The 26,164-nt window shown below is 39.4% G+C and overlaps 1 protein-coding gene across 1 annotated transcript in view; it reads left to right on the forward strand.

Moving 5' to 3' along the window:
• The window catches only part of grid2 (glutamate receptor, ionotropic, delta 2), a 394,704-nt gene that overhangs the window by 366,823 nt on the left and 1,717 nt on the right, over nucleotides 1–26,164 (forward strand). The window contains exons 14-15 of the mRNA XM_026343567.1: nucleotides 1,050–1,216; nucleotides 16,255–16,495. Of these exons, the coding sequence (XP_026199352.1) occupies nucleotides 1,050–1,216; nucleotides 16,255–16,495 (408 nt within the window). The remainder of the gene's footprint in view (nucleotides 1–1,049; nucleotides 1,217–16,254; nucleotides 16,496–26,164) is intronic.

A 26,164-nucleotide genomic window follows, 5' to 3' on the forward strand; every position in this document is an offset into this window, starting at 1 on the left:
CTTCAGAAGACTACAGACTGTGAAATCACCCAATCAGAGGGACTTGTCGGTTCTCAGACATTAGTCATCAAACATAGGCCAACTGAGGTGATTCTCTCTCTCACACACACACACACACACACACGCGAGCACTCACAGTGAAGACAGAATTGCTTAAAAATTTAATAAAGCTCCATTAAAGTTAATGACACATCAAGTTCAAAATAATGTATTAGAAGGAAAGTGCATGTGTGTGTGTGCACATGTGTGTGTGCGTTCACTTCTTCTGTTCACCTTAGGGTATTTAAGTGAATTGTCAGTAGAGGTGTCATGATGTGAAAATCAGAATGTTTATTCTCCACTTTTCATGTTCCTGTGAAAATATAGCTTTATTAAATGTTAACAAGAAGTCATGTTAACAGCGTGCACCTTCACTTCTATAAAACAAGCGAAGATTCTCTCCGTGAGTCACTTTGACCTGAAGGTTCTTCTGAAGCACAAGCTGCAATCACACACTTTACGCCTACCTAGAGTACGTACAGAATGTGCACATAAAATATAAAATATATCTAGCACATACCCACACCGGCTGACATAAAGATGACCCAACAAGCCTTTAACACAGCTGGAGTCAAGCAGGAATATTGAACAGTAGAATTGCTGTGCTGGAAAGCGTGCCATCCTACAGGAAACAAAGAGAGTAGTGTTTGTGCAACACTGCGACGCACTGTTGCACCCTGCAACTAAATTGCAAATAGTCTGTGGTTTTGAAATATCTGTGAATCATCAGTCCATTTAGATCACTTCAACAATGCCTTAACAAAAAAGGAGAAGAATGATGTGCACAATATCTGAATGTGTGTAAGACAATGCTAATGCCTGCGCACTGTTTCAACAAAGTGTGGGTTAACATCATTTTGAATATGTGATGAATACGTCTGCTATGTGTTAATGCGCTCTTTATGGCTCAGTTACACAATATTGTGTGATGTCACCTGTATGACCTGATGGACACGTGCGCCTTTCTGAACATTGTTAACTGTGTGAAAATGTCTTTGTCGTTCTGTCAGGTGAAGTATGGCCGGTTCGGCTTCGTGTGGGACGCAGCAGTGCTGGAGTATGTGGCCAACAATGATGAAGATTGCTCCTTCTACACCGTCAGCAGCAGTGCGCCCGATCGTGGATATGGTATCGCCATGCAGCACGGCAGCCCCTACAGGGACATATTCTCCCAGAGGTAAGAGTCATAACAGTAAACAACTGCTGTTTATCTCCGTCATATTGTCTTCAGTTTTAGGTAGAGGAATATCTCCTGCTCTTGAGAAGAGTTATAGAAAAATTAATTCATATATATTCTCCTACTTCTGCAGAGGTCATGTAGTATTTTATTACTGCTCCAAATTCATTCCAGCCAAATAAAAATAGCCGCTCCCATAAAGTTTGCCCCTCTGCAGTGCTTTGAAGAATTTGTTCTATAGGTCAGACACCAAGTAAGTTGCAGACTCAACTGTGCATCTATCTTCTAGAGGAAAGAGGCGAATGGCACTTTAACAACTTGTGTTCAGCTAGGTTGGTTCACGGTGAGGTTAAACAAGTGTGGCAACTCGGTCTCACAAAGTCAGTAGTCGAGTAGTTAAATCATGTATTAAAGTTGAACCCGGTTGAACTGTCAACAAAAATCTAGTCGCAGGTTCAGCATTTGAGGTGTTGAAGTGTTTCTATTAAGTCCATCTAAAGATGTTTTAGATGATGTTGGCTTTACTTGTGATTGAACATAAGATCATTTCAAAATGGGGGATACAATTAAGTTGTCATAATTTATATAATGTAAAATAGTCAGTGTCGCTGTCTGTGTGTGCTTTACAGTGTTTGAGGGAATAGGCCTGTCTGTTTATGGCTCTATATTCGGTGAAGCATGGCGCTCCAGAATATTGCCTATCATGGCTGTTATTAAAATAAACAAGCAATTAATTGATAGACCATGTTCCCAATTCTGCCCTATTATTTCAGGCACAATGTCACACTCTCAGGAAGACAATTTACTCACACTGGTCCCAGTGGCTCAAACAAAAACAGACACACAAATTATCAGGAGAGAATACAATCACAGAAGTATAATTGTTTTGTTTTTCTGTGCTGTGATTTTCATATTTTAATTCTGACAATATGTATTATACAGATTATTGAAGCACAAAGTGCACTTTTAATAGGAATCTTATTAGCAGTAGCTGATACCATAGAGAGAAATGTTTCACTTTGCTTGATTATACTTGGTGCTCATAAAAAGTCTGGAGCCTTTTTATCTTTGTGTTGACTGATCCACCTCCATTTGTTAATATTAAAACAACAATTAGTTTACCCTTTTTGTCTTATAATAACCTGACAAACATCTGAGCATGAGCTTAAAAGCAACAGGGATTACACTGCAGATTGAACCTAAATTTGTATTGTTTTCTGCCAGGATTTACTTGAGTTGTAGTCTTGCTTATACAGACCTGTGGAATAGAAGAATTTTATGACACTTTTTTTTTTTTACTTTGTCTGGTAAATCACAATCTCTGTCAACAGCAGCAAGCTCAGAATTCTGTGACGGCACCTTTCCAAAATGCTTAGAGGAAATGTTGTAGAACGAATATACAAGCCCGAGTGTTATCAAGTGTACCAAATGACACAGGCTGTGATATCTACATAAATGAGACGGGCATGAGTTTGTTCTCATCTGTGCTTTACTGTACTGTATGAAGCTCATCCACTTTAAGGGGATTTCTAAAACAGCAACAGTAGCACATGAGGCAAAAAGCTGGCCAAAAACCACTAGAGCCAGTGGGAGGAATTATATAAGCAGCTAACATCTGCTAAGCCTGCTCCTCTCAGTACAAACACATGTGTCTACACCAAGTGTCTGAGACCACAGTGTCGGTGTAAAGATAATGTAGCTCATGCACCAGTGTACAGCCATGTATTTTCACTATTTGCAGTTGATATTTCAAGTCTTGACACGACATGAAAGAAGAAAAAATAATGATTACAGCCGCAGGCCTTTCTGTCTTTGTTTTAAAAGAATACAATTGATATCAAGATCTGTGTAAGCCTTTTGATTCTATCACATGTTGTCAGATAAATTGTGCTCCAAGCATCTGGCTAATTCTGCATACAACTGTTTTTTCTGGTCCACATGTATTTACTCACTACAGTCATCATTCACATTTTCTCTCTCGATTATGCTGACGATGACATTGTGTATTCCACCAACATCACAAACCGAGTCTTCTCCATTTCCCAAATTGACAACACGCTTCATCTCAAACTGAGCTCAAACCGTACAGGTGTTAGATCCAGTGGACCTAGACAACTGGACAGTTTCCAAACCTAGTCCTCAGGCCCACATCCCTGCTTGTTTTCCAGATATCCAGCCCTACCCACCACTGATTTTCAGGACCAGGCACGCCTAGTCAATCAGAAGCTGGAAGATACAATCACAGAAGAGTATTGCAGAGTGGAAGACAAAGTGAATCGGTATCTTCCATCTTCTGATTGACTAAAATCCCCTTGTCAAGGAAATTAGCAGTGTGTAGAGTAGGGATGGCTGGAAATCAAGAAGCAGGGGGGAAATGAGGACCACTGATCTTGGACATAGAAATTTGGTGAGCTATCACAGGTGCACAAGTAAAGAAACAGAACTCTGGAAATAGGACAAATAAATAAATGATTTATTATATATAATTGGTGGTATGGATGTACCTTAGTCCCTTCTGAAAAAGAGATCTTTATGTCAATTAGTTAATAAATCTAAATAACAAGAGTAGAAAGAAAATCAAAAACCCAAAAGCTATAGGGAACAGGATATCTGAGACGATACATCAATACGTCAGTAATTGATACAGATCTAAGTAGTCAGTGGTTGTGAGGGGTAACTGGATAGAGATCCAGCAACTTCTTTTATGTCTTTGTGTATGTGTGTCAGTAGCGAGTGAGGGTATGTGTTCTGCATAGTTGAGGAGTGTTTACTGTCTGCAGGTCCCTGAAGGTAATATGAGAGATGAAAAGGAATTTATTTGCTTTGACGCCTTGGTGAGAAGGGCAGTGTCTTAGACAGACTGCTACAACTTCATCGTTTTCAACCACTTTGTTATAAAGAAGCCGTTGCCAGAGTTCAAGTGCAGCACCACTCCATGTCTGTGGTTCTCTTTATGTGCCAAAGTGTGGACCTGAGTGTATTTGTTAGCCCTGTAGAACAAATAATGTGTACGTGCTTGTGGGTACTGCTGTTCTGTGATTGATGGAGACAGCCTGCAGATTTAACAGAGTCAGAAAAACTGCGCTGTAAAGGGCTAGTCCGCTAATTTAAACTGACAGCTACTGACAAGTTGTTTTGAAGTGCTGAAGGGGCAAGACTGTGGAAAAAAAATAAACCTTTGCTCACAGTCGTATTTTTGTCTCTGTGTGTCTGCAGGCTTTAACGTGAACATTTAAAATAGAAGATTTAATCCATAGTAGATGGACATCTTGCGGTTGCTGCAGTCTAAGAAGATAAGCTGCGGGCCAGGCACTTTATTGTGCATATTGAACATGGTTACATTTTATATTTCGTTTGCAAAATAGATGAGGTGCCTCTCTGTGATCATGGACAGAAGTGCAGTCTTCATCTGTGGTGAAGGGGACATTTAAAGAATGTAGATGATAAATGTCAGTAAGAATAAGCAAATTAAGAGAAAATGGAGCAGAGTGAATACTCAATAGTACTATTGGTATGGGAATAGAAAACTCCTACTTCTAATCTAGGCACACACAGGATAAGCAAAGAGTGCTAAATCTTCTATATAGGTTAAGTTGAACTGCTACTTTTATTAAATTCAACAACAAAGATTTGGTTATGTAGCTGTTTTGTTACCTGGTTGTAGGCAACCATTCATCAGTGGCCAGAGAGCTGGTAGTTGAGTGCTTTTAAAAAGGGCATTGTACCATGGCAGTGGATGCTCTACGGTACACTTGAAGGACCAAATGACGTACGGTACACAGCAGCGACCAGTCATTGCCACAATCACAGATGCATTACATCTCAGAGGCCAGTGGTGAGCATGCACCATACCCAGACTTTATATTGTGAAATTACTCAGGATTAGTCAAATGTAAAAGTTGGAAACTTGATGTAATGTTATTTGATCAAATTTACTTTATCTTTTGAAGAAACATATGCTGTTTAGGTTTCCAGAAAACCTGTGATAAAGTCTAGTATTTTGTGGCTGAGTAAGGGTTTGATTCATGTTATTAACGTAGTAGTAGAAGGAGTCACTTTCTCCTGAGCCTGCATAATGAGTCTCCTTTTTTGCCACAAATTTAAAGTCATAAAATATGAAAAAGGGGATAGTAAAGCTGCTAAATGACCAAATGTAAATGTATGTGTGTGTAATTTATTTTTATTTTTATTTTTTTCTTAATCTCTATTAAGTCTATTATAAACTTATATCTAATTATATAATAATTAAACTTTGTAATTATAAAAGTTTGATGTTATTATTTAGTCTTAAATCCATCAATCCATGCATACATGTTCCACTGTTCCTCCACAGCCTCAGGTCCTTCATGCATTTATTGAAAATCCTGTCTGGATGGTAAATCGTCCGACCACAGTAGATGATGTGTCACTAAACTGAGTGCAGTCCTCTACTAAAAATTGTTTTTAAGTGATACTAAAGTGCTTGGGGTCTCAGTGAATACAAAGTAAACTGTATATGGCTCATAAAAACTGTGTGTTTGTGTTGCTTTCAATATTCTGGCAAGCTTTTATTTCAGCAGTTCTCGTGACAGTAAAATTGTCAGCAATAGTTAAAAAAACTGTTGATGAACTGACTTGTGAAAGTTTGGTTATTGCAAACCTTGAGATGAAATTTAATGAACTATGTAGTGGTGTTTTTCTTTGGACATGTATATGATAGAGATAAACCAAACTACACCACTGAAGGGCACATATAAAAGGCTTTTAAAGCCGTCTTTGCCCATGTAAATCTCACATTTCCGTTCCAGCAGAAGGGTTGTAAACAGAGTCTGCAGAAGAAGGCTCTGGATATTATACCCAGTACTATTTCCTTAGCTCTCTGTCACAGATGCTTGAGGCATTTTTATGGCATTACGTAATAATAATAATAATAATAATTTTATAATATTTATTATTAAGTAAGAGCTCCCAATACAGAAAATGTAGTAATTGTTTAATGTAGTATATACGTTTTCAGGCTTAGGTTTTGTTTAAGAAGATTTGCTTATTGCTGAAAGTCGGCAAGACCACAGAGAAAAGTCAATCAATCTTGGTTAGCAGATTAATTGTTTGGACAGCCCTAAAATATGCATATGAGTTTATTATATATTAATAATATTTATGTAATGAATTTTATTATTTCAATAATTTCTGAAGTAAAATGTCAACCTATTTTGAATGCAGTTCTTTCAGTGATTTTCAGCTTTCCTTTGTTTAATGTAATTTTTAATTATAAAAATGTTCAGGTTTCGTTGGCCAGACGCAACGGGACATTTTGTACAACACTCTTATTAATATTTCTGCAATGCATTTTGACAGCCAAACTCACAGTTGCCTAGAGCAGCGTATGCTTGCTTACACAGTAGTCTTTTATACTATGTTAGAGGAATAACTGAAGTCTTGGAGCTATGATAGGAAAAAAAAAACTTTTACTGAGAAAGTTTCACTTAGTTCAAAACCCCCAGTTAAAATATTGACTTTTAGCCTCACTCGTTCTGCTTTTGGGGTCTCCGTGGAGCAAGGGACATATTGACTGGAGTATTGGCATTTTTGCTGTTTTTCCTTCACGCCACCTTCTCTTTTTCTCTTTTTCATAATGATTATTTTATTAGATTGACCAATTCTATTTCATATCATAGTTCAAAATCCAAATTTTCTTATAAATACCATGTGATGTGGGAAAAAAAAAACAAACAGCAGCAGAGTAAGAGAAAAAAATAGTAGCATACAACAGTTAACAACAAAACCTATGCACTGAATCACTGAGCAAAGTATTTGATCGTCTCTTCGTCTTCAATACACACATATACACAATACACACACACACACACACACACACACACACACACAAACACTCACATAAAGTGAGTTCAAGTTAAGATGTTGGATCTGAAGCCCTCAGTTCCCAATCCATGGAAATCACAACCAATGGGGGAGAATAATTCCTTTTTTTAAGGACAATGTGTGTGTGTGTGTGTGTGTGTGTGTGTGTGTGTGTGTGTGTGTGTGTGTGTATGTGTCTCTGTGTGTGTTTTAACAGTTGTCACATTGTTCTAGGAGCCAAAAAAAGATTTAATGTCAAGTGTCAATCTAATCTCCCTCTCCCTGCTGTCACTCTTCTATCTATCCATCACAGTTAAACTCAGCCCACACACTTACAGTACATTCATTAAATCTTTATTAATCACAATAAATGACGGGGAGGTGTACCACCCCCAACACCCCCCACACACACACACACTCTCTCTATTTGTTGATGATGGTTAATGACTGTGCGACTTCTGTATGTTTTTCATCATAGTTCAGCTTGATAATCTGTTCCAGTTCACCCACACAATGTGTGGTTTAATGATGCTTAATTGAAAACTTTGTTGACAAAGTGTATGACATTGCACACTGAGAGTGCTAATTGGAATAATTAAGCTTTGTAAACTTTACTTAGGGGATTGAAAACTTGTCAGTAAAAAAAAAAACTCTCTTAAAAAATGAGCATCGGTATAGTGACACACTTTTTCACAAAATCACAGGGTTAAAGGACTGAGTTGGTGTTACTGAGATAAACTTGCTTGAAGCTAACTGGATTAGTTCACGGTCCCAAATATGAGAAATACACTAACTTTACACTGGCTATAAGTACTCTAGCTGTGTACTAGAATACACACATTCTGAGATATATGAGACTTATGAATATAAACCCACTGACACTGAAAATCTTCCAGGCTGTAGTAGAAACTTTTAATTTCTGTTTACGACAGGCTCTTAGTTCAACTGAATTCAAATACACAGTTATACACATACTATAAATTCTGTTATGCAATATAAGATTCTTGACTTGGATTTACTTTTCACTTCATTGTGGAGGACGGAGCATATGAAACACGAGTTTGCTGTTCCTCTTGTCTCCGTGCTAATTTGTCTGGTGAAGAAAAACAGTGCCAGGAGGTAGATGGGTGGGTTGGAAAGCCAAAAAGTTCACACAGATTGTGAGCATCGTTTGTTGTTTGTATCAAAGTAACGGTGCTTAAGTCCGTAATTAATTATCATCACGCTGATGATCTGTTTACTGTACCCATCAGAGATCTCAGACTGTCACACTGATACAGTTGAACAGCATGCGCCCTGATCTGTCAGATGTGTTTGGGGCAGCTACAATCCTGCGTGTCCTCCTCTAAAATGCACCTAGCTTTAGAAATTCAGCAAAATCCAACCGGGTTTTACACACTGTAACTGCGAGATAGAAGTCAGCATGTTATCTCTGCCACCAAAACGAGGCTGTGAAAATACCCAGTCTGCAAATGTGAAGGTCATTGGAGAGACTTCTATGGTTCACTCTTTTTATATTTGGCATCAAAATAAACCCACTCAAAAGCAAACTCAAATATGCACCAACGGTGCTGTAATAATATTCCTTCTGGCTGACATGACTCCAGCAGCAGTAACGTTAGGATATTAATGTGTGGCTGTGGGTCAGTGTGTTTCAGCCGCAGCTTCTCTGTTGTTGTTGTGTCTGTGTGGGTGTGGGTGTGTGTGTGTGTATTTTTTCTTTAACTTGACTGAAACACAGACACAGTTATCAGGAGCAGGTGCGCTTTGCTGACAGCTTGACAAGGGTTGAGTCTCTCCGCTCTTGACTCAGTCACTGCCCAGCTTTCTAAAGTGGTAAAGTGATTTGGAAATAAGGTCAGTTTGTAGTTGTTCTTTTGCTTTTGATATGTTTTTCTCTGAAAGCTCATTCTTTGAAGCAGGCCACGTTACAAAAAGCAACACAACTTATTGATTCCCTCTCATCACCGCTGGCAGGTCTAAAATTAGGATCAGAAGACCTTTCGCTTGTGGTGATTCAGCATTTCAGGGTCCATTTGTGGGCTGTTCGCTGACATGTTCACTAGAGTTCAGCTCTCTAGCTGAAGATTGGCCTTCCTATTCACTATGTCACTCTTACCTAATCGAGTAATTGAAATGCCACAGAGCCATCAGTAGCCGCAAAGGTTTTGCCTAAAAGAAAAAAGAAAACTATATGTTTTACTTTAGATATTTATTTGGTATGTTTTCCACAAGCACAGCATGTGCTGTATTTTCTAAAACAAAGGTTTAATCTATTCTGACCCTGGAGCCATCCAGTAAAACTCCCACTATACACTTTTTTGACTTTATTATATGAAAATTCGTCATCATGTTTTCCTGTGAGGGTAACACCGGCGAGGCAGCCCGAGTCTGCTGATGTTGCCAGCTTTGTCTTACGCTCGTAACTGAGCTGTCAGAGCTGCGTTGTTCTCATTTAAGGAGCTGACAGCCAACGGTCGTCTCAGAGCAACAAACTCATTTTACCATAACACCTCTGTCCCTCACCCCCGCGCACACACACACCCCCTTTCTGCTTATTTCATTTGACATTCCTCCTCTGTTCACTCATCTCATCTATTGTTTTTTCTCTTCTTCCTATCTTGTCTCCCCTACTTTCACACCTGAGCTTTCCCTTCCTCCATTGTATGATTTTGTTGTCAGCCATCCACCCTGACTGAACACACTGCCAGTTTTTTTTTTTTTTTGTTCTTTTCTTTTGCTCCCCTCTCATTTTCTCACTCAATTTTCCATCTTGTCTTATTCTCTGACTCACTCACATCTCTTCTCTCTCTGTCTTCACGTTCTCTCTCCACCTCTCACCTCACAGCATCTTCCATTTTTCACTGTCTACTACTTAAAATTGTGTTTTCTACAGAGGTGACAGGAGAAGAATATTCGTATAAAAGAGCAAGACTGTTGTAGTTGCTGCAGACATATTTCGCTGTTCTTCAAATGGTACTGCTCTTCTAGATGACACACTATGCCTCAACACCTCTCACTGAAACAGTTAAGAGGTCTATCTAGCCGCTGAACTGTTTTGAACATTATGATTGATCATCTAACTCACACCACTCTGCATTTTTAACTGGCTGCATCTGCAGTAAAACCTGCCACAGGGGGAAAAAGCAAAATGGAACATTACCTGCATTTATAGGAGTCTTATGGATGGACTTTGGGGAAGACTGCAGAATCAACACAATATATGGAGTTACAGTGCATTTAAAGGGGCAATAAGTGAGGTTTTTATTGTCCTATAGAAGAAAATAGCCATAATATATCTGGAGAGGGTTGATAGCCAAGTTGATCAATACCAATGACTCCACGATCAGTTTGAAAGGTGCTGAGATAACAGCCTTTCAAAACTCACTCTGTAGCCTGTAGTCTCTATTTGGAACAGCCCCATCATCCATTTGAGTTAGAAAGACACTCCCCATACTGCAGCAGTGGTGCAACAACACAGTGTGAAATCTCTTAACAGGCCATTTTCACTCCAGTATGGATATCGCTTATAACATTAGTGGCTGCTCATTAAAACTGTTACAAATAGATGTTGCTGTCAAATGAAGTCAGATGAACCCCTAACAGCCCACTTTTTTAGGTAATACATATTTAAACATGATGTTTTTTCCTTAAATGAATTACACCCATTGAAATTCATACAAAACTTTAGGTCAAAAACAAGAAAAGTAATCTTACCGCATGCTTACAGAAGCTGCATCTTATTGTTAGGATTAGTTTTTTGGCACTTTGATGTCTGTGATTTTAACTTTCATCCGTAATGTATGCTCACGCACCTTTCACGATTATTACCCCAACTCAAACCTTCTTCATCCAAATAAGTCTTATCTAGTAAACATCCTATTAAATAAGTGGGGATCAGACAAAATATTCTCACTTTCTAAAATATCCTCACTCTCAGATTCATCATCCCAAACACAAACACAAACCCGCGAGTGTTCCTACATTAAATATGAAGAGCTAAAAGGAGAGAGGAGAATATTTGTTCATGTCTGTGCCCTTCTGGGCTGTCCAATTCTTGCTGAAATATTTGTCCACACTGCAAATGTGTGACTGTACTTCCATTCTTCTTGTGTTACTAAGTAAGTCAGTCTCTCTCTGTCCCTGTGTGTGTGTTTTTTTTTGTGCCTTGAATGTGTTTTGTCATCTGACAGAATTTGCAGCAGACTCACAGAATCACATCCATTCAGTTTCTTGCACATTTTTCTTTTTAACTGATCTTCCTTTCTGCAAGTCTCCTGTCCCCAGCTTCTTTACCCAAATCACTATGGTGTGTGTGTGTGTGTGTGTGTGTGTGTGCATGCGAGCGTGCGTACATGCCAGCGTGCGTGCGTGTTTCAGCTTGAGTCAACTAATAATGTGTGATCATTCCACCATCAAGGCTGCTGCCATAGAGTTGCCATGGCAACATGTAGTCCACACGGTAACAGCCGCTGCGGACAGAACGGGGAGGCTGAGACATAGAGCACACACTCACGCTCCAACATAAACACACACACACACACAGAGACGCACAACAGTCCCCCACACACACGCCACACAAGCAGCCCTTGCTCATTTGCTTTAACAGCCTAACAGAGACAAAATTGCACTTGTTCTATGATTACATTTCACCCACTGAACACACTTTACTCTGCCCATGCATGCAGCTGACGGTGACATTGAAACCCTCACACATACGTTTTAGATGTTAACATGCAGTTGACATTAATATAGCCATTCCTGTGTTATATAACGCAGGACATGACACTAATACCTGTTCTGTATGATGCAATGATATATAATAGACGCTATTCTTGGTGATTAAAGTGATCTATTTCCTGATACTTCAGGCAGCAGTGTGTCGGCGGGTGACATGTTGAGGAAAACAACTAACAGCCCCCGAAGGAAGAAAATAAACTAAGAAGCACATCTAACTGTACACTCTTTCAGTTCAATATTCTACATATTCTGACTGAAATTAAAGCAAAACACATCACATTTCTGTCTGCGTTGGTGTGTGTTTTGTGCAGTGTGTGTGTGTGTGTACAGGAAAACGTGGCTGCCTGTGTGTTTTTTTCGCAAGGAAAGATGCGTTTCTTTTGGTGAGACAGCGACAGCCAAATTAGCGATCTAGACAGATGGTGTACTGCAGGAAACCTTTGACTCAACCCATGTTTTTGTGAGGCGGCTTGCAGTGGCCTTTCATCCTGCCTGTCAGGCATGAGATAGAGATAAATGAAGAACAGGGGTAACTGCTTTTGTGTGTTTAAAAATGAACATCATGCTCACTTTACCCAGTATAAGTATTCCTTATCCTAGTAGCTGTCATATGTTAGCAAAGATCTCTTACTCTCTTTGCCGTAACTGATCTTACATGTGTGGAGTTATTCTTTCAGGTTATGTAAGCTGAGAGCAACTATCATCAGAACAATTACCCAGGCAGGCTCACATTGCAGTAGCGAGTTAATATGTCCGCATTGCTATCAGATTCTCTACAGCTGACAAGTGTGGCACATGAACATCTTCCTCTTCACTTTTAGTCTGCACCATCTGTTCAAACAGAGGCTGGGTTTGAGTATTTTGATGCTTGGAAAAACATGACAGCAAGCATCACATATGTTAACAGTGCGGTCACTTTTTCTTTCCTCTTTCCTGTAAGTATTCTGCTAATCAGATCGTGCAGTTTTGTTTTTTTTGTCTGTCTGTGAACAAGATAAAGGCTACCAATGTATTCACTGTGTGGTGCATGTGAATGTTCTTGTGAGTGCATGTCAGTGTTAGCTTTTGATTTAAGGTCCTATCAGGGAAGCAGCCTTTGCATAACTCTGATAGGCCAATTAGTGCAGAATGATAGATGATGAGCTCCACAGGCAGACAGGGTCGTAATAGAGGGGAGAGAGAAAGCACTCTGTCCTGAATCTCAAATCTCTCCTGCTCTGTCCTCCTCAAAGTTACATACAGCTTAGTCACATCCTAATAATTCCACTGATGAATGTCTGGTTTTGAAATGTTTGTTTTTATCTTCTGCGCCGTGTTTTATCTTTGATCAAGTTGGGGAGTGAGGCTTTTAGTTATTCTTTGTTGTTTTATTTAGCATCCTTTTGATTGTCTAGGATAAGAAGAGGTTGTCATTTAGTGAGTCTTGACATTAATATTTGAAAATCAGATCAAAAAAGGGAATATTTAACTTACAGATACAGCCGGTAACCTCAGCACATATTCCAACATGTGCACACACATAGAAATTACCTCTGCACAGTTATATAGATATTGCTTTAAAACAAAGCCATAATAGTCATTAACAATATTAACAAGTGTATTTCTGATTAATTTCTTGTTATAAAATCTGTTTTTCTTGGTAATTGGTCATTTCTCTGTGTCCAAACTTTTGTATGGGACAGGTGAGAGTATTACAGTAACATTTCTATTTGTCTCTTTAAGGAAAAAAAAAAAGCATCCACTGTAATTGTGTTCCTATTCCTAGATGTGCACTGCTTATTGCCACTCCTTAAGTGCTGCACAAAGCTTGTGTGACATGACATTTGTGACACATAAGAACAGAGCAGTGACAACAGACAACAACTCCAAACATAAAGCACGTCTCTCCTTTTGACAGACACGGAAAGATGTCAACACAAACAAGAAATCTTCAGAAGCTAGCTCAATTCCAAGCACAAAATGATGAAATATTTTGACAAAACGTTGACTAGCTTCTTTGATAGGTTTGATTGCTCTTATTCCATCTCATTAGCCTGTGTGTAAGCGTGAATGCAGGCTTGCTTGTGTGTGTTGACACGTGTGAACAATCTGTTGTCGAAGTTACAGATAAAAAGGTCAGCATTGTATGAAAGGCACAACACAACAAAAGATCATTCTGACTTTAACAAAAAGTGTTTTTTTTTTTCGGTGATATTGTCACACTAAGAAAAAACTGGTAAGGACGCTGTTTAAATTTTAATAAACGCAAATCCAACATGTGTCAGCTTGTCTATCAACTGTGTGCCCTACTACAGTAGCCACAGTGATGTGCTTTTGCACTGTTGCTCCTCAAAGAATCAGCAATCTAACACGCGGAGGGTGCAAGGAGTGGTAGAGCAACAGTTTCACCAGTCTTTTGTCATGCAGTATTGCAGTCCAGAAGTAATTTAGTAGCATGTTTGGAAGAAAAAGCAGCATGGGTCACTGCACTACTTAACAGATGCAGGGTAGATTTCTATACCAACTACCTCATATTCATACCTGCAGAGTAATAACCATTTCATGTACATGATCTGATCACCCATAACATTAAACCTGTTGGTTTTAATGTTGTGGATAGGGGTCAGCATGGAAAAAAGGTAAAGCTGACCAAGAGTGACAGATGTCAGAACACCTGTATATCACAGCTTACTGCATCTGGGGATTTATAGACACAGACTGGCCCATGAGAACTGTTCACAACATTAAAACCACCAGGCGGATTTAATGTCATACCTGACTAAGGTATAACCAGGCCACGGATGCCACTATACAACTACTGATGTGTAGTTGGATGGTATCTATTAAGCCTCTGGTAGCTTGCGCAGATCAGTTTAATTTCATTTGTTTTGAGTCAATATTGCATATCATCTACGCAAAGTCTTATCTAATCTTCACACTAATCTGTGCAGATCTGAACCAAACAATCCCACAATCAAGCCAGCAGTTGGTGGACATGATCTGTTATTAGAATGACTGATGGTGGATTTGCTGTTCAAATTAGTCTTCTCTTCTCTTCTCTTCTCTTCTCTTCTCTTCTCTTCTCTTCTCTTCTCTTCTCTTCTCTTCTCTTCTCTTCTCTTCTCTTCTCTTCTCTTCTCTTCTCTTCTCTTCTTTTCTCTTCTCTTCACTTCCTATTACAGCCACAACTGGCATTTTAACAACATTGTTTCAGTCCCACTAGCTTAGTAGAGCCCTGAAAATGATAAGACAATGTCCCTAAATGAAAGTAACATGGTTATAGAGTGATGTGCTGAGCCTGTTGGGCTGATTTACATTGAAATGAGTCATGTTTTTCTGGCTATTGTGGATGAAATTAATTATGTAAACTGTCTGCAGGGTTCATTTGCATTTCTTGATTGATTTCGGTTCATTTTGTGTATTCTGTATTAGGAAAAATAAAGACGAGAGATGAGCACAGTGTTAGCATGTTTTTATTGGAATAAGGACGTTTGCCCTCAGGATGTTTTTCAAATAATTGCAAACATGTGTCTCTATGGTTTATGTTTACTTGGACATACATATAGTCACATTTGTACATTTGTTCTGGATGTTTATCTGCTCTGTTGGTGTAAATCAGTGTGGTAAGTTAATTTATCTACATTATAAGGGATTTGCATCGGTTTGTGCTTCGTGTCAGTAGTTATGTCTCTGTGAGGAAACTACATGTAGAAACGTACATTCTTAGATTGCATTTTTTCCTTTTTGTCTCTCCCTTTCCTTGTGTGCCTCTCTCCTCCATGCTAGATCGGCTGTTAAATATCCAGCCCAGCTAACAGAGCCTCTGTATGCCTGTCTGTCTGTGTGTGTCTGCAGCTCTCCTCCAACCAAAATGAACGACCCAGTTAAATAATAAGCTGAAGGCTAACAGAGGGACCCCATCAACCTCTGAGCTGTATCCTCTCTGAAGCCATCAATCGTGGGACTAAAGCTAGGCTGCATAATGACATTGTGGCAGTGTACTCGCGCTGTGCTGCAAAACATATTAATGTTAGCCATAATGAGTTTGACAGCCCAATATGGTTGTCAGGGATCAGGCAGGACTTAAACTGGCAAACACTGCCCTCAAATGGATGAGAGACGTTACAGCAGCTGCAGTAAAAGCTGTAGTGTTGCCAGGTTTTGTGCAATTGACTTGTGTGAATAATTTGCATTGCAATTTGCAATTTATGCTCATTATGGACAGTGGTATCTTACTATTGTGAATTTTGCCGCTGGCTTGTTGCTCATTCATGTATCTACGCATTCATTCATGTATGACTTGATTTCATTGTGGATGTGCTGACCTCTTTCAATTGCCATAAAACCTCAAGTTTTGTAAACCTAAGACATTGCCTGATTTCACAATACAGCTGCAAGATTTTAACTGACTGATATGTAGGCTAACATGTTCTGTTATGTGCTGTTTTCTTACATTTTGTCTCCTGCTTGCATCCCAGAATCTTGGAGCTCCAGCAGAACGGTGACATGGACATACTGAAACTCAAGTGGTGGCCCAGGGACAGCCCCTGTGACCTCTACAGTTCAGTCCAGACACGACAGCATGGCAACGCCCTGGACATCCACAGCTTTGCTGGCGTTTTCTGCGTTCTGGCAGCTGGTGTGGTGCTCTCTTGCCTCATTGCCATGGTGGAAAGCTGGTGGTCACGGAGGAAGGGATCTAGGGTCCCCTCCAAGGAGGTAGGGAGATGGATGGGTGGCTGAAGGGAGGAATGATGTCACAGAGATATATAGGGCTATATACTGTAGATCATAACTCATATCTTGTCTTGTAATAAGGGTAAGAGGTAGAAAAATATAAAGGAGGACTCAACGTAAGAAAAAATGAAATAATAATCTCCTGTGCTCACAGTGTCATGTCCCCAGAACTAAATTTACATACAAGAAACATCAGTAATACTATACCAATAGCAAGACAAGACTGGAACTGTATGTACTGCTGTATTATTGCTCCAGTGCTTTATCTGGCACTGATCTGTCGCATTGTCTTGTGAATATAAAGTTCTGGGTCTGAGGAAGAGAAGGAAAGGTCAAATAGAGCTTGGATGTTTTCCAAAGCCCTGACAGCAACGGTTTCATTTCCTGTTCTCACCCGTAATCCCAGTCTTGATGGGATTGTCAACGTAGAAAGCATCTTGTCATGTTATTAATTCAAACTGTTTGCACAACTACAGTTGCCATCAAATTATCAAAATGATTAACCAAAGAAATATTCCCTGCCAGACGCAAATTGAATGTGAGTGTAAACTGAATTAAGCAGCAAATTTAACTTAGCTTAATTGAAGTGAGTGTTTATTTTTTGCTCATGTTATTCCTGCTTAGTCCTTATTTGCTGATTTGAAGTATTGCCAATTTCCACAGATGCTAAATGACATATCTAACATTTTTATGATATAATAATAGATGACACACTCACACACCCACTAGCAGGGGTTAGGTGATGGTTTAGGTAGTGGATGTAGCTATATGCTTTCATAATTAAACATTCACTCTCTCCGGACCAAGATTACATTAAAAGTCATATACTTCTTTGCACTCTGACCATGCTCGGTCCAAATTTAGATTCTCAGTATGGATAAATCGTTGTATTATTCTACAAACAGTGGCAACTCTCCACCTAAATTAGCAGCAGCGCCGTGTGAAATATCCAATCAGCTTATGTGCGGTTGATCACCTCAGCAGGCATATCATTTGAGGCAATCACAGTGACTCTGGCAACATCTTCCCCAGGTAGAAACCCAGCAGTCTGTTGTGATGTGGTAGTTTTGTTTGCTCCACAACAGACAGTAAAGGTAACATCAAAGAAAAACCCAAATGGCAGCATACTGTATGTAGTTGCTCTTCTATTTCTATCTTGAGGCGCTTTTCACCAGAATTTAATAATGAGTGATTGCCGCTGTTGCAACAATTCAGTAACAATTTTAGTAACTGTTTTATCCACAAAGGAATTTAACAAAGGCTGGAGCAAACCTCCAATTCAACTTCAGTTCAACCTCTACCCACCTTGTCACCACCGACGCCTACTGTCATGTTTACCAAACCACAGAGGGAGAAAGTGTTCAAGTGAATAACTTTAATCAAAACTGTAAAATTGGAGCCAAGTGTAGCAAATGTGGTATGCAAAACACGCCAGTGATGAACTGAAAGAAATGTAATTACAAGTGAAATAATATTTTCACTTTTGGGTTTAGATTTAATTATTTATGTGTTGGTAGCACATTAAACGGAGGTGCAAAGCAGCACAGATTAATTTTAGTAGAAAAATGGATGTGCCATCATGTAATTTGCTTCTACTGCTTCTTACTTCTACCCTCGCTTATAAAGAAGCTATTTCATAAGGTTAAGGTTAACTTGTGGATAATGACTTTAGAGAATTTATGCACAGCAGTTTCATAACCTATCATTCAACTTCCCTTCCTTAAAGATATAAAACTAACTCATCCTCAATCAGAAAAAAGGCGTTTTGAAAGGTCTATCATAATGTGTCACAGATTTTGTTGCCTGGTTACCAAAATAAGCTTTAATGGGAAAACGGGATGATCATTACACTAATTAGAATCGTCTAAAAGAGCATCTCAGCATGACTCTGACTACCAGAATCAAGTAAGAGATTTCTCCCCTATCACCTTAATCTTTGGTGTCAGGCTAATTTAAAGTTCCACCCAGAATAAATTAGAAAAGATGACAAAAAGATGGGAATGGAAATTGTGACTATACCCAGGATGATTTAGTGTCACATCAGGTTACTTTTCATGATAAAAGACCGATAACACCAATCATCTGGAAGGTAATTTAGAGGAAAGTTGCAACATGAAAAGTCTCTGAACCGTTGGATCCGAATGATCAAATGAGCAGCTTCTGATCAAAATAGTTCATTACTACATCACTCTGAGAAAGTTGTGTATTCTCATTCGTAAGTAGTGACCACTTAAGTGGTGATGTCCTTTGAGTTTCACACAGCTTAGTTTACTGCTGTCTCATACACCACCTGAAATTACTTGCAACTGATCAACAGCGCTGAATGTTTAGTTGTATTTATCATATGTCCTTTGGGCTGTTTGTTTACTGATTGATTTAATTGTTTTATTGCACTTGCTCTCCACCTAAATTGCTCTTTGGTTTATGAACTAAATCAGTTTAAGACTGGACTTGCTAATGTGAGAGGATTGGTGCACCTCAGTGAATATACAAGCACGAACCATCTTTCTACCTCAGTTAATTCACCATATGCAAACACCTCATGTTCCCCATGCATCTGGCCTGATGTGTCATTAAGCTGTAGTACGAACAGAGCAACATATTCAACAGCAGGTTGACTGCAGTCTGCCTACGCTTACTTTAATTTCTTCTGTATTGCTGCCTTAATTTCATTGCCCATCTTCTAATTGCGTTGGTAAATCAAGTTAAATATATTAGATATTTACACAGCATGCTACCACCCGTTATGTAAAGATCCTCCTGTATATGACTGAAACAGAGAGAGCTCCAGCTAGCTAAATAATAAAGTTATTATTAGTTATTCATTTGGTGAAACCACATTACTGCTCCCAATATCATGCTGGGTCACAATCCAATGTCTGCAATAGTTTCTGAATGTGAAATCCTACATTATACACATGCAAGTAGCTGCTAGTGTTGTCTCATTTATTAACAGGCAGCATTTGTTTCCAGCACACACACACACATACACATACACCGATTACACCCCCCTACCTCCAGCCCCCTGCTCAGTTACCAGCTTTAATCTGTCATTCAAACCGGTAGTCTTGTCCACCACTGAGCAGCCACAAAGACACCAAACCTCTAGTTGAACCCAAAGTGTTGTTAAGCACAGTGTGGTTCAGTTGCGACACACACAAAACACATCTACCCCCCTGCTATCGTCATTAGCCACTAAGAGCAGTCAGTGGAATCAGCCCCTGACTGAGCGCAGGAGTGGAGTCACAACAGTGAATAGGGAGACAGCAGGGATTTCAACAGTAATAGTCTTTGATTCTCTTTGTAGATGTTGTTCAATGTAACGCATATCAAGGCGTAAGACACAGGGAAATCACTCATTTTGATTTAGAAGTCACGTTGATCTACCTGATGCAATTATATGACACAAAATTATGACACAATTCCATTAACCCTGTCAAACAGGTAAATATAACCCCAGCACCCCAGTAAAGACCATTACTGTAGGTATATAATTTGCATAAAATGTTGTTTTGACAAATCAAAACAAAGTGTTGTGATAGCTGCAGAAGCAAAGCAGTGGGGTGTCCGAGTTAAGTAGAAACTAATAACGCATTTTGAGAAAACTGTTTCCATTGGGCAAATGGAGCTGGCTCAGTGAGCCACAGTTGTTTTTGATAGTTGACCCCTGACATTTATCCTTCACCCTGTCAAAGCATTGCCCTGATGATTGATCAAACAGCACCGTAACACCGGATATGTGCGGCACCAACACATCATTCATCAGAAAATGCTGCAGATTTTTTTTTTCTATCTAAAACCACCAGCCTGACAAACACACAGAAAGGAGAAGGAGGATTGGAACTTTTTCCACACAGCTACTGTAAAAACAAGCATTTCACCTCACCTTTGAGTTAACACCACTACAGATGTGGTCAGAGATGAATTTATAAGCTAGTCAGTTTCGAACGTACTTGCCTAAAAAAGACAATTCAACTTGAAATAGAACTCAACTCGTGAGTTTTTTATTTGACTGTACAATAGTGCTGTCATAACATAAGTTAAACCTGTGTGAATATTCAGCTGCAAATTACCATCTGTGTTTTCAAATGGGCAACCAGCTGCAAAGATGGTTGCTGAGAACAGAACAGGAGAGAATCAAGCTGGGACCACTGCAGCGTGTCCTGCCTCAGTGGAGGAAGGAAGACAAATTTAAGTCAACTTCAAAGCAGCTAATTAGATAAATTGCATATGTTGCATTTTATTGATTCAGAAAACTCTGCCTCTTTGTACAATTTGGCCTTAGTCATGGCCGGTGGCTTTAATGTCATCTAACTTCCTGAAGTTAAATTAATAAAGTGAAGCAAACCATAGAGCTTGTAATTACCTCCACCAGATGCCTTGTTCTCTGTCAGTTTAAATGAAGAAGCTGTTGCCCTCCATCTTCCTGCCACAGAGAATGTTAACATCTCTTCAGCTTGCACTGCGTGTGGGGGCCTGGGCATTTTTGCAAGCTTTTCATAAAATAAGAAAGCCTGGTGAACCGCTCTTTTGCGTGGGACCAAAAAATGAGGCTTAATAAGATACATTGGCATCAAGAGTAGGAATTGAGAACTCAGACTTGGCGTAAAGAGTCTTCTTCCAATGCCCTACACCCACGCGGAGAGATACTGTGTGACAGTAAAACATAAATAGACTCAACCTAAAGAGAATTCAGCCTATAATTTCAGCTACATTGTTTTGCCACAACTCTTTAGCTTTTTGAGTTTTCCAACTATTATTTTAGATAAAGAATCAAGACATGCATAGGCATAAGCACTTATAATGCTACACAGAACATTTTGAATGACCTTACATACTGTTGTGTGCAAGTGTGCAACATACAACAAGATTAATTGAGTGGTGTTCAAATCCTTTTCCACATTACAGAAGTTGTTATTTGTTTCCTTCAAAATGTTAATGCATTGTTAAAGTTTATGTCAGGAATGTCTCTGCATGTCCTAAGTACTTTATTTTAATGTATAGAAGTAGTTTTTCTCAAATTACTTTTAAGATTTTAAGATGGGGTTTAAGATAAAAACATTTACACAAAATAAAAATATAATGGACTTTTGCTCATCCAGATGTTGCTTTGCGTACTTCAGACACTGTGAGGTCACAGGTGGAGTTTTCTGGTACTCCACATCTTGTCTTGACTTCCACACTTTCTCTTAAGTGCCATTTCCTAGTGACATTTCAGATAAGCTGGCAGTTCTTTGATAAGTTTTTTATACCCTTCCTTGCTTTGTAAGCTTCAATTAGCTTCATTTTCAGAGTGAGTTTCTTAAAAGAACCCTTAGTTGTTTGAGTGTTACCACAAGAATCTGAGAATTTATCGTCTCAGTCATCAGCTGACAGTACCTAATGACTTAACCTGTTTTAAGTCCTAACACATCAATGAAGGCCTAAGTGAATGCAGTTTTGAGTCTTTTGCAGGTAGAAAAAAATGAAACAATAATGTTTTATCCCTTTTATATACAGAGTAACGATGCATTAACATTTGAAGTGAGAATAATCTTTAATGTACAGTATGATTTTCTGCAGGAGCTCTATTTTTTACTTTAAAAAAATCAACATATGTAATTTGCAGAAATATGTCCGGCCTTTTGCATACAATTGTCAACTGTCATGTTGATCATCTGAGCCTCACTTTAATGCATTTGTTAAGAACTTTAGATTATGTACAAATAACTACGGTGGAAAATCAAATAACATATCCTAATTTGACAAACACCTTCCCTAATATAATGGCTCTCATGCACGCCACACGAATGAGCTTGCAATCCCACATACACACATTTTACTCATCATACACATCATTTTCCTCACCTCTGTCATCATGTCAGGCTTGTGCCAATAAAAGAAATGCCCAAACTTTGTTTCAGATGTGAAATCCATTAATGCTAGATACACATTTGTTTTAAACATGCTCCATAAGCCTCAGTGGTTTTCAGTTCATGTTAAATTTAGTACTTAGATACTTATTATCCATCGTGTTTAATGGCCAAAACGCCACCCCCACACAACACATGCACATATCCATTCATGCTTCCTGCACACATGGAAACTCATTATCCACTGTTCTAAGTCTAAAACAACTAAGCTGTGTTTGTGTCTTTGTTGCTTATACATACTAAAACATGCATAATCACACACTGTACATGTCTGCACCTGCCTTTGCATTCATACTGTATGCTGTAATGCTGTGTTAACTGCTCCTGACTGTCAGCTATCTAGTGTTTGTGTTTGTGACTCCGTGTTGTGTGTTGTGGAATGGCTGACATTGTTATCTATAAGCCTGCTTCTTGGTGTACACAGTTTGCTTATGAGTATTTCTGCCGGGCTTATACACTCACTAACACTAATAAACACACTTCCACAGAGACAGTGACTAATGTGGGTCAGCAGTGATAGGAAATGTTTTGTGATTGAGCATATTTAATAAGGACATGTGCACAAAATAAAGGGGGAACTGTCTCCCTGCAAGTCTTCCCTACTATTTTGGGACGTTTGATAGCATATATCTTAGTCAAATTATGACTACAGTGCACTACAGTATGTATATCTTTCCATTCTGTAACACATAACGATACATTATCTGATACCTCTGGAAATTGGTTGTCCTCCTCTTTATTGCTGCTGCACAGAAGCACCTAACTCATTTAGGAATGATGCCTGGGTGTTGTTGTGATGTGGGGGTATGTTTGTAATGATAGCACTGTATATTTAATGAAAAATTGATCAAGGTGCCCTTACCGCTGCTTTGGAAGCTAGTCTAAATTTTGACATCTTGATTCATTGGAGAAGCTCTTTCCAGATGAGTGTCCAAGACCCATTTCATTCATACCAGAGCAGCTGTATTGCTTTACCCTTTTTGCCCTATGTATGTTCTATCAGAGGTTTGTATGAAAGAGTTCTGTCACTGGAATCATTCTCAATCTCCGAAATTCAGACCTGTGAGCACCTGCGATGCTGCACGTCGCCAAAATACCAAAAATGACTGATGTCAGAACTCTTCCATAATGGTGACATTTGTGGTTTTGACCATGTCTGATATTTCATATAATCCATGTAGATTTAGCGCGAGAAGAACAGGCACTTCCTTGTGTACCAGTTTCTTTGGTACACCTCAATTTTTTTGGATTTGTGTGGTTTGGATGGGAATTGCCGGTCTCCTCGTTCTAACTCTGCGTGATGATCTGTGTCACTGTGGCTCAAAGCTCTCATATTGCCTTTTTTGTTTTGTTTTTGTAGATAAGTACTCTGTGTTGAGGGGTGTAGCGGGCGAGGGGGAGAGAGAGGGAGAGAGCAATACAAAATGCCATTTAAACACCTCCCCTTTCCAGGTATATAATGACTGTGTGAATGTCTCTCTGAGGACACAACACAGAACGACCTGCTCAACTGTGTGTGCTGACTGACTGCCATGTCTTTCTTCTTGCTCACCCCCCACCCGTCTGTCTCTCCAAATGAATTCTTTCTCTCTTCCACCTTACTACTCTTCCATCTGCCTGATCTTGTCTGCCACTCATCCTTTCTTCGTCTCCGCCCGCCTGCCGTTTGTCTGCCTGTGTGTATATTTGGCACCATTTTTTTTTTTTTTTTTTGGCTTGTTTTAATCACTGAACTTGCATGCACACAAATATACAAACACATGTATACGAATTACTCCACACCTCTCTTTCATTGTCCTCTCTCTTTCTGTCTCTCTCCTGCTGTCCCTTTTGGTCACACACATCCACACGAACATTGCACACTCACACCAGACACAGGCAGATGGCCCATCTGCCAGGCAAGCTGCTGATCCGTGCCCTCACAGCCCCAATGAGCACCCTCTTGCCCTGGGCGGTCAGACTCAGAACCTGACCCCCAACACCGCCAACACCACTGCCCCCACTGCAACGCATTACCAGCCCCCAGCATGCTGCGACATTCCTTGTGCCCTGATTGTGCAGCACTCCTACGAACCCACCAATCCTTCCGAGCTCACCCCCAAAATGAGAATGACAACCTTCACCACCTCACCTCCTACCCCAAGGTTATACATACAGTAGAAGATAAAAATAAATCATTGGTTAGTAATGCTTGAAGACAGGCACTATTTGAAATGTCATGATATATGAATGATAATGTAGTAAGACAAATGATGACTGTCAGGGAGCAGGGTTCAAACTTTGATGTTCACAGTATAGTGAAGCACTCTGCTGGAAGCTTCTTTCGGAAACGTTTAGATATCTGGCATATTGCCAGTTGACTTTGTGTGCAATGATGCCTATGTGCCATTAGAGGGCGTTGTCTTTCTATCTAGAGGCAAGTAGAGCATCCTCTATGACCAAACAGTCAATGTTACTTGCTCTGTAAAGTCATACATGCAGGTAAAAAGCCTGTGATCAAATATTTATATAACATATAGTCTTTTTATAAAACTCTACATTAAAAATGAAGCCAAAAAGCATTTTGTGATGTAAACTTGGCTTTGTTTTCCAAATAAAACACAAAAAAGTTAGCAAAGTATATTTAAATTTGTTTCAGACATCTACCTGTTTTTTGGGTGTGTGTTTATATACTAATTATGATCATTTGGATGATTGAGTCTTAACTTCTTTAATGTCACAATGGGTATTATAATGGTAGACATGTGTCCCTCCTTCACAGTAATTTACAGTAAATGCAGTCAGGTCCTACCGTTTTTCCAAAAGCACCCTCCACTTTTCCTTGCCTCAGTCCTTTTCAGTCACTCCTTATAATTACCCACGTACAGCAGACTGAGCATTTGTGATTCACTCTTCTCTTTCACTTCCCTTCATTTCTTTTGATACTAATTCTGCCCCTTCGATACCCCCTCCTACAAACATATAGTGTGTGTATAATAGTGTCACAACAGACACTAGCGCCCCCTTGTCCTGTCCTTCCTCCCACTGTCCCTTCCTTAGATGGCAACCAGGGGGCACCAGTGATGGTGCCCTCTGTTCGTGAGCTACAAACACAAAGGCCAGAGCTCCCTCCAGATCCCCCCGACCCAAACAACACGGTCAGTAAATCTACTTTTCCCCCCAATAATGTGACTCCTCTCCTTACAAAAACCTGTTTGACTTTACCCAAACAATGTTACCAGGACGTCCGAACCATCAAAATAAGGCACCTAAAGTTATGTGACATCCCTCACTACCCACCACCTTCCTCTACAACCTTTCAGGAAACCTTAACTTACCTCCCTTAAACCTAGAGAAGCACATTGTGTACACATTGCTTGTGGACACTGCAAAAGTTTAAAAGTTTTGGAAACTCTCTCCAGCACCTCCCAACACTGTTCACCCGAGCTCTCTACTCTATATTGTCACCTCATTCATTGCAAACTGAGCTCCCCAGCTCTACTGTCCATCCTCCCCTATCAAGTAAAAGCATGATACTCCTCTCACTGAGTGTTACCATCCTTTATACCATGTGGATAAGTTACATGTAAATATAGCTGTATAGTATATGCTTTGTAATTTTTTTATAAGGTTCCTTTAACATATAGTTTAAGTTAAGCCTTAAGTTAATTTATGTGCATTTAGGTTGAATTGTTAAGATTGTGAAATGTGTTAGAGATTGTTTAAGGTATGATACAGTTGATACGTAAGCCAGAGAAGC

The sequence above is a fragment of the Anabas testudineus genome, chromosome 9 (assembly GCF_900324465.2).
Source record: "Anabas testudineus chromosome 9, fAnaTes1.2, whole genome shotgun sequence".
Classification (NCBI taxonomy): Eukaryota; Metazoa; Chordata; class Actinopteri; order Anabantiformes; family Anabantidae; genus Anabas; species Anabas testudineus.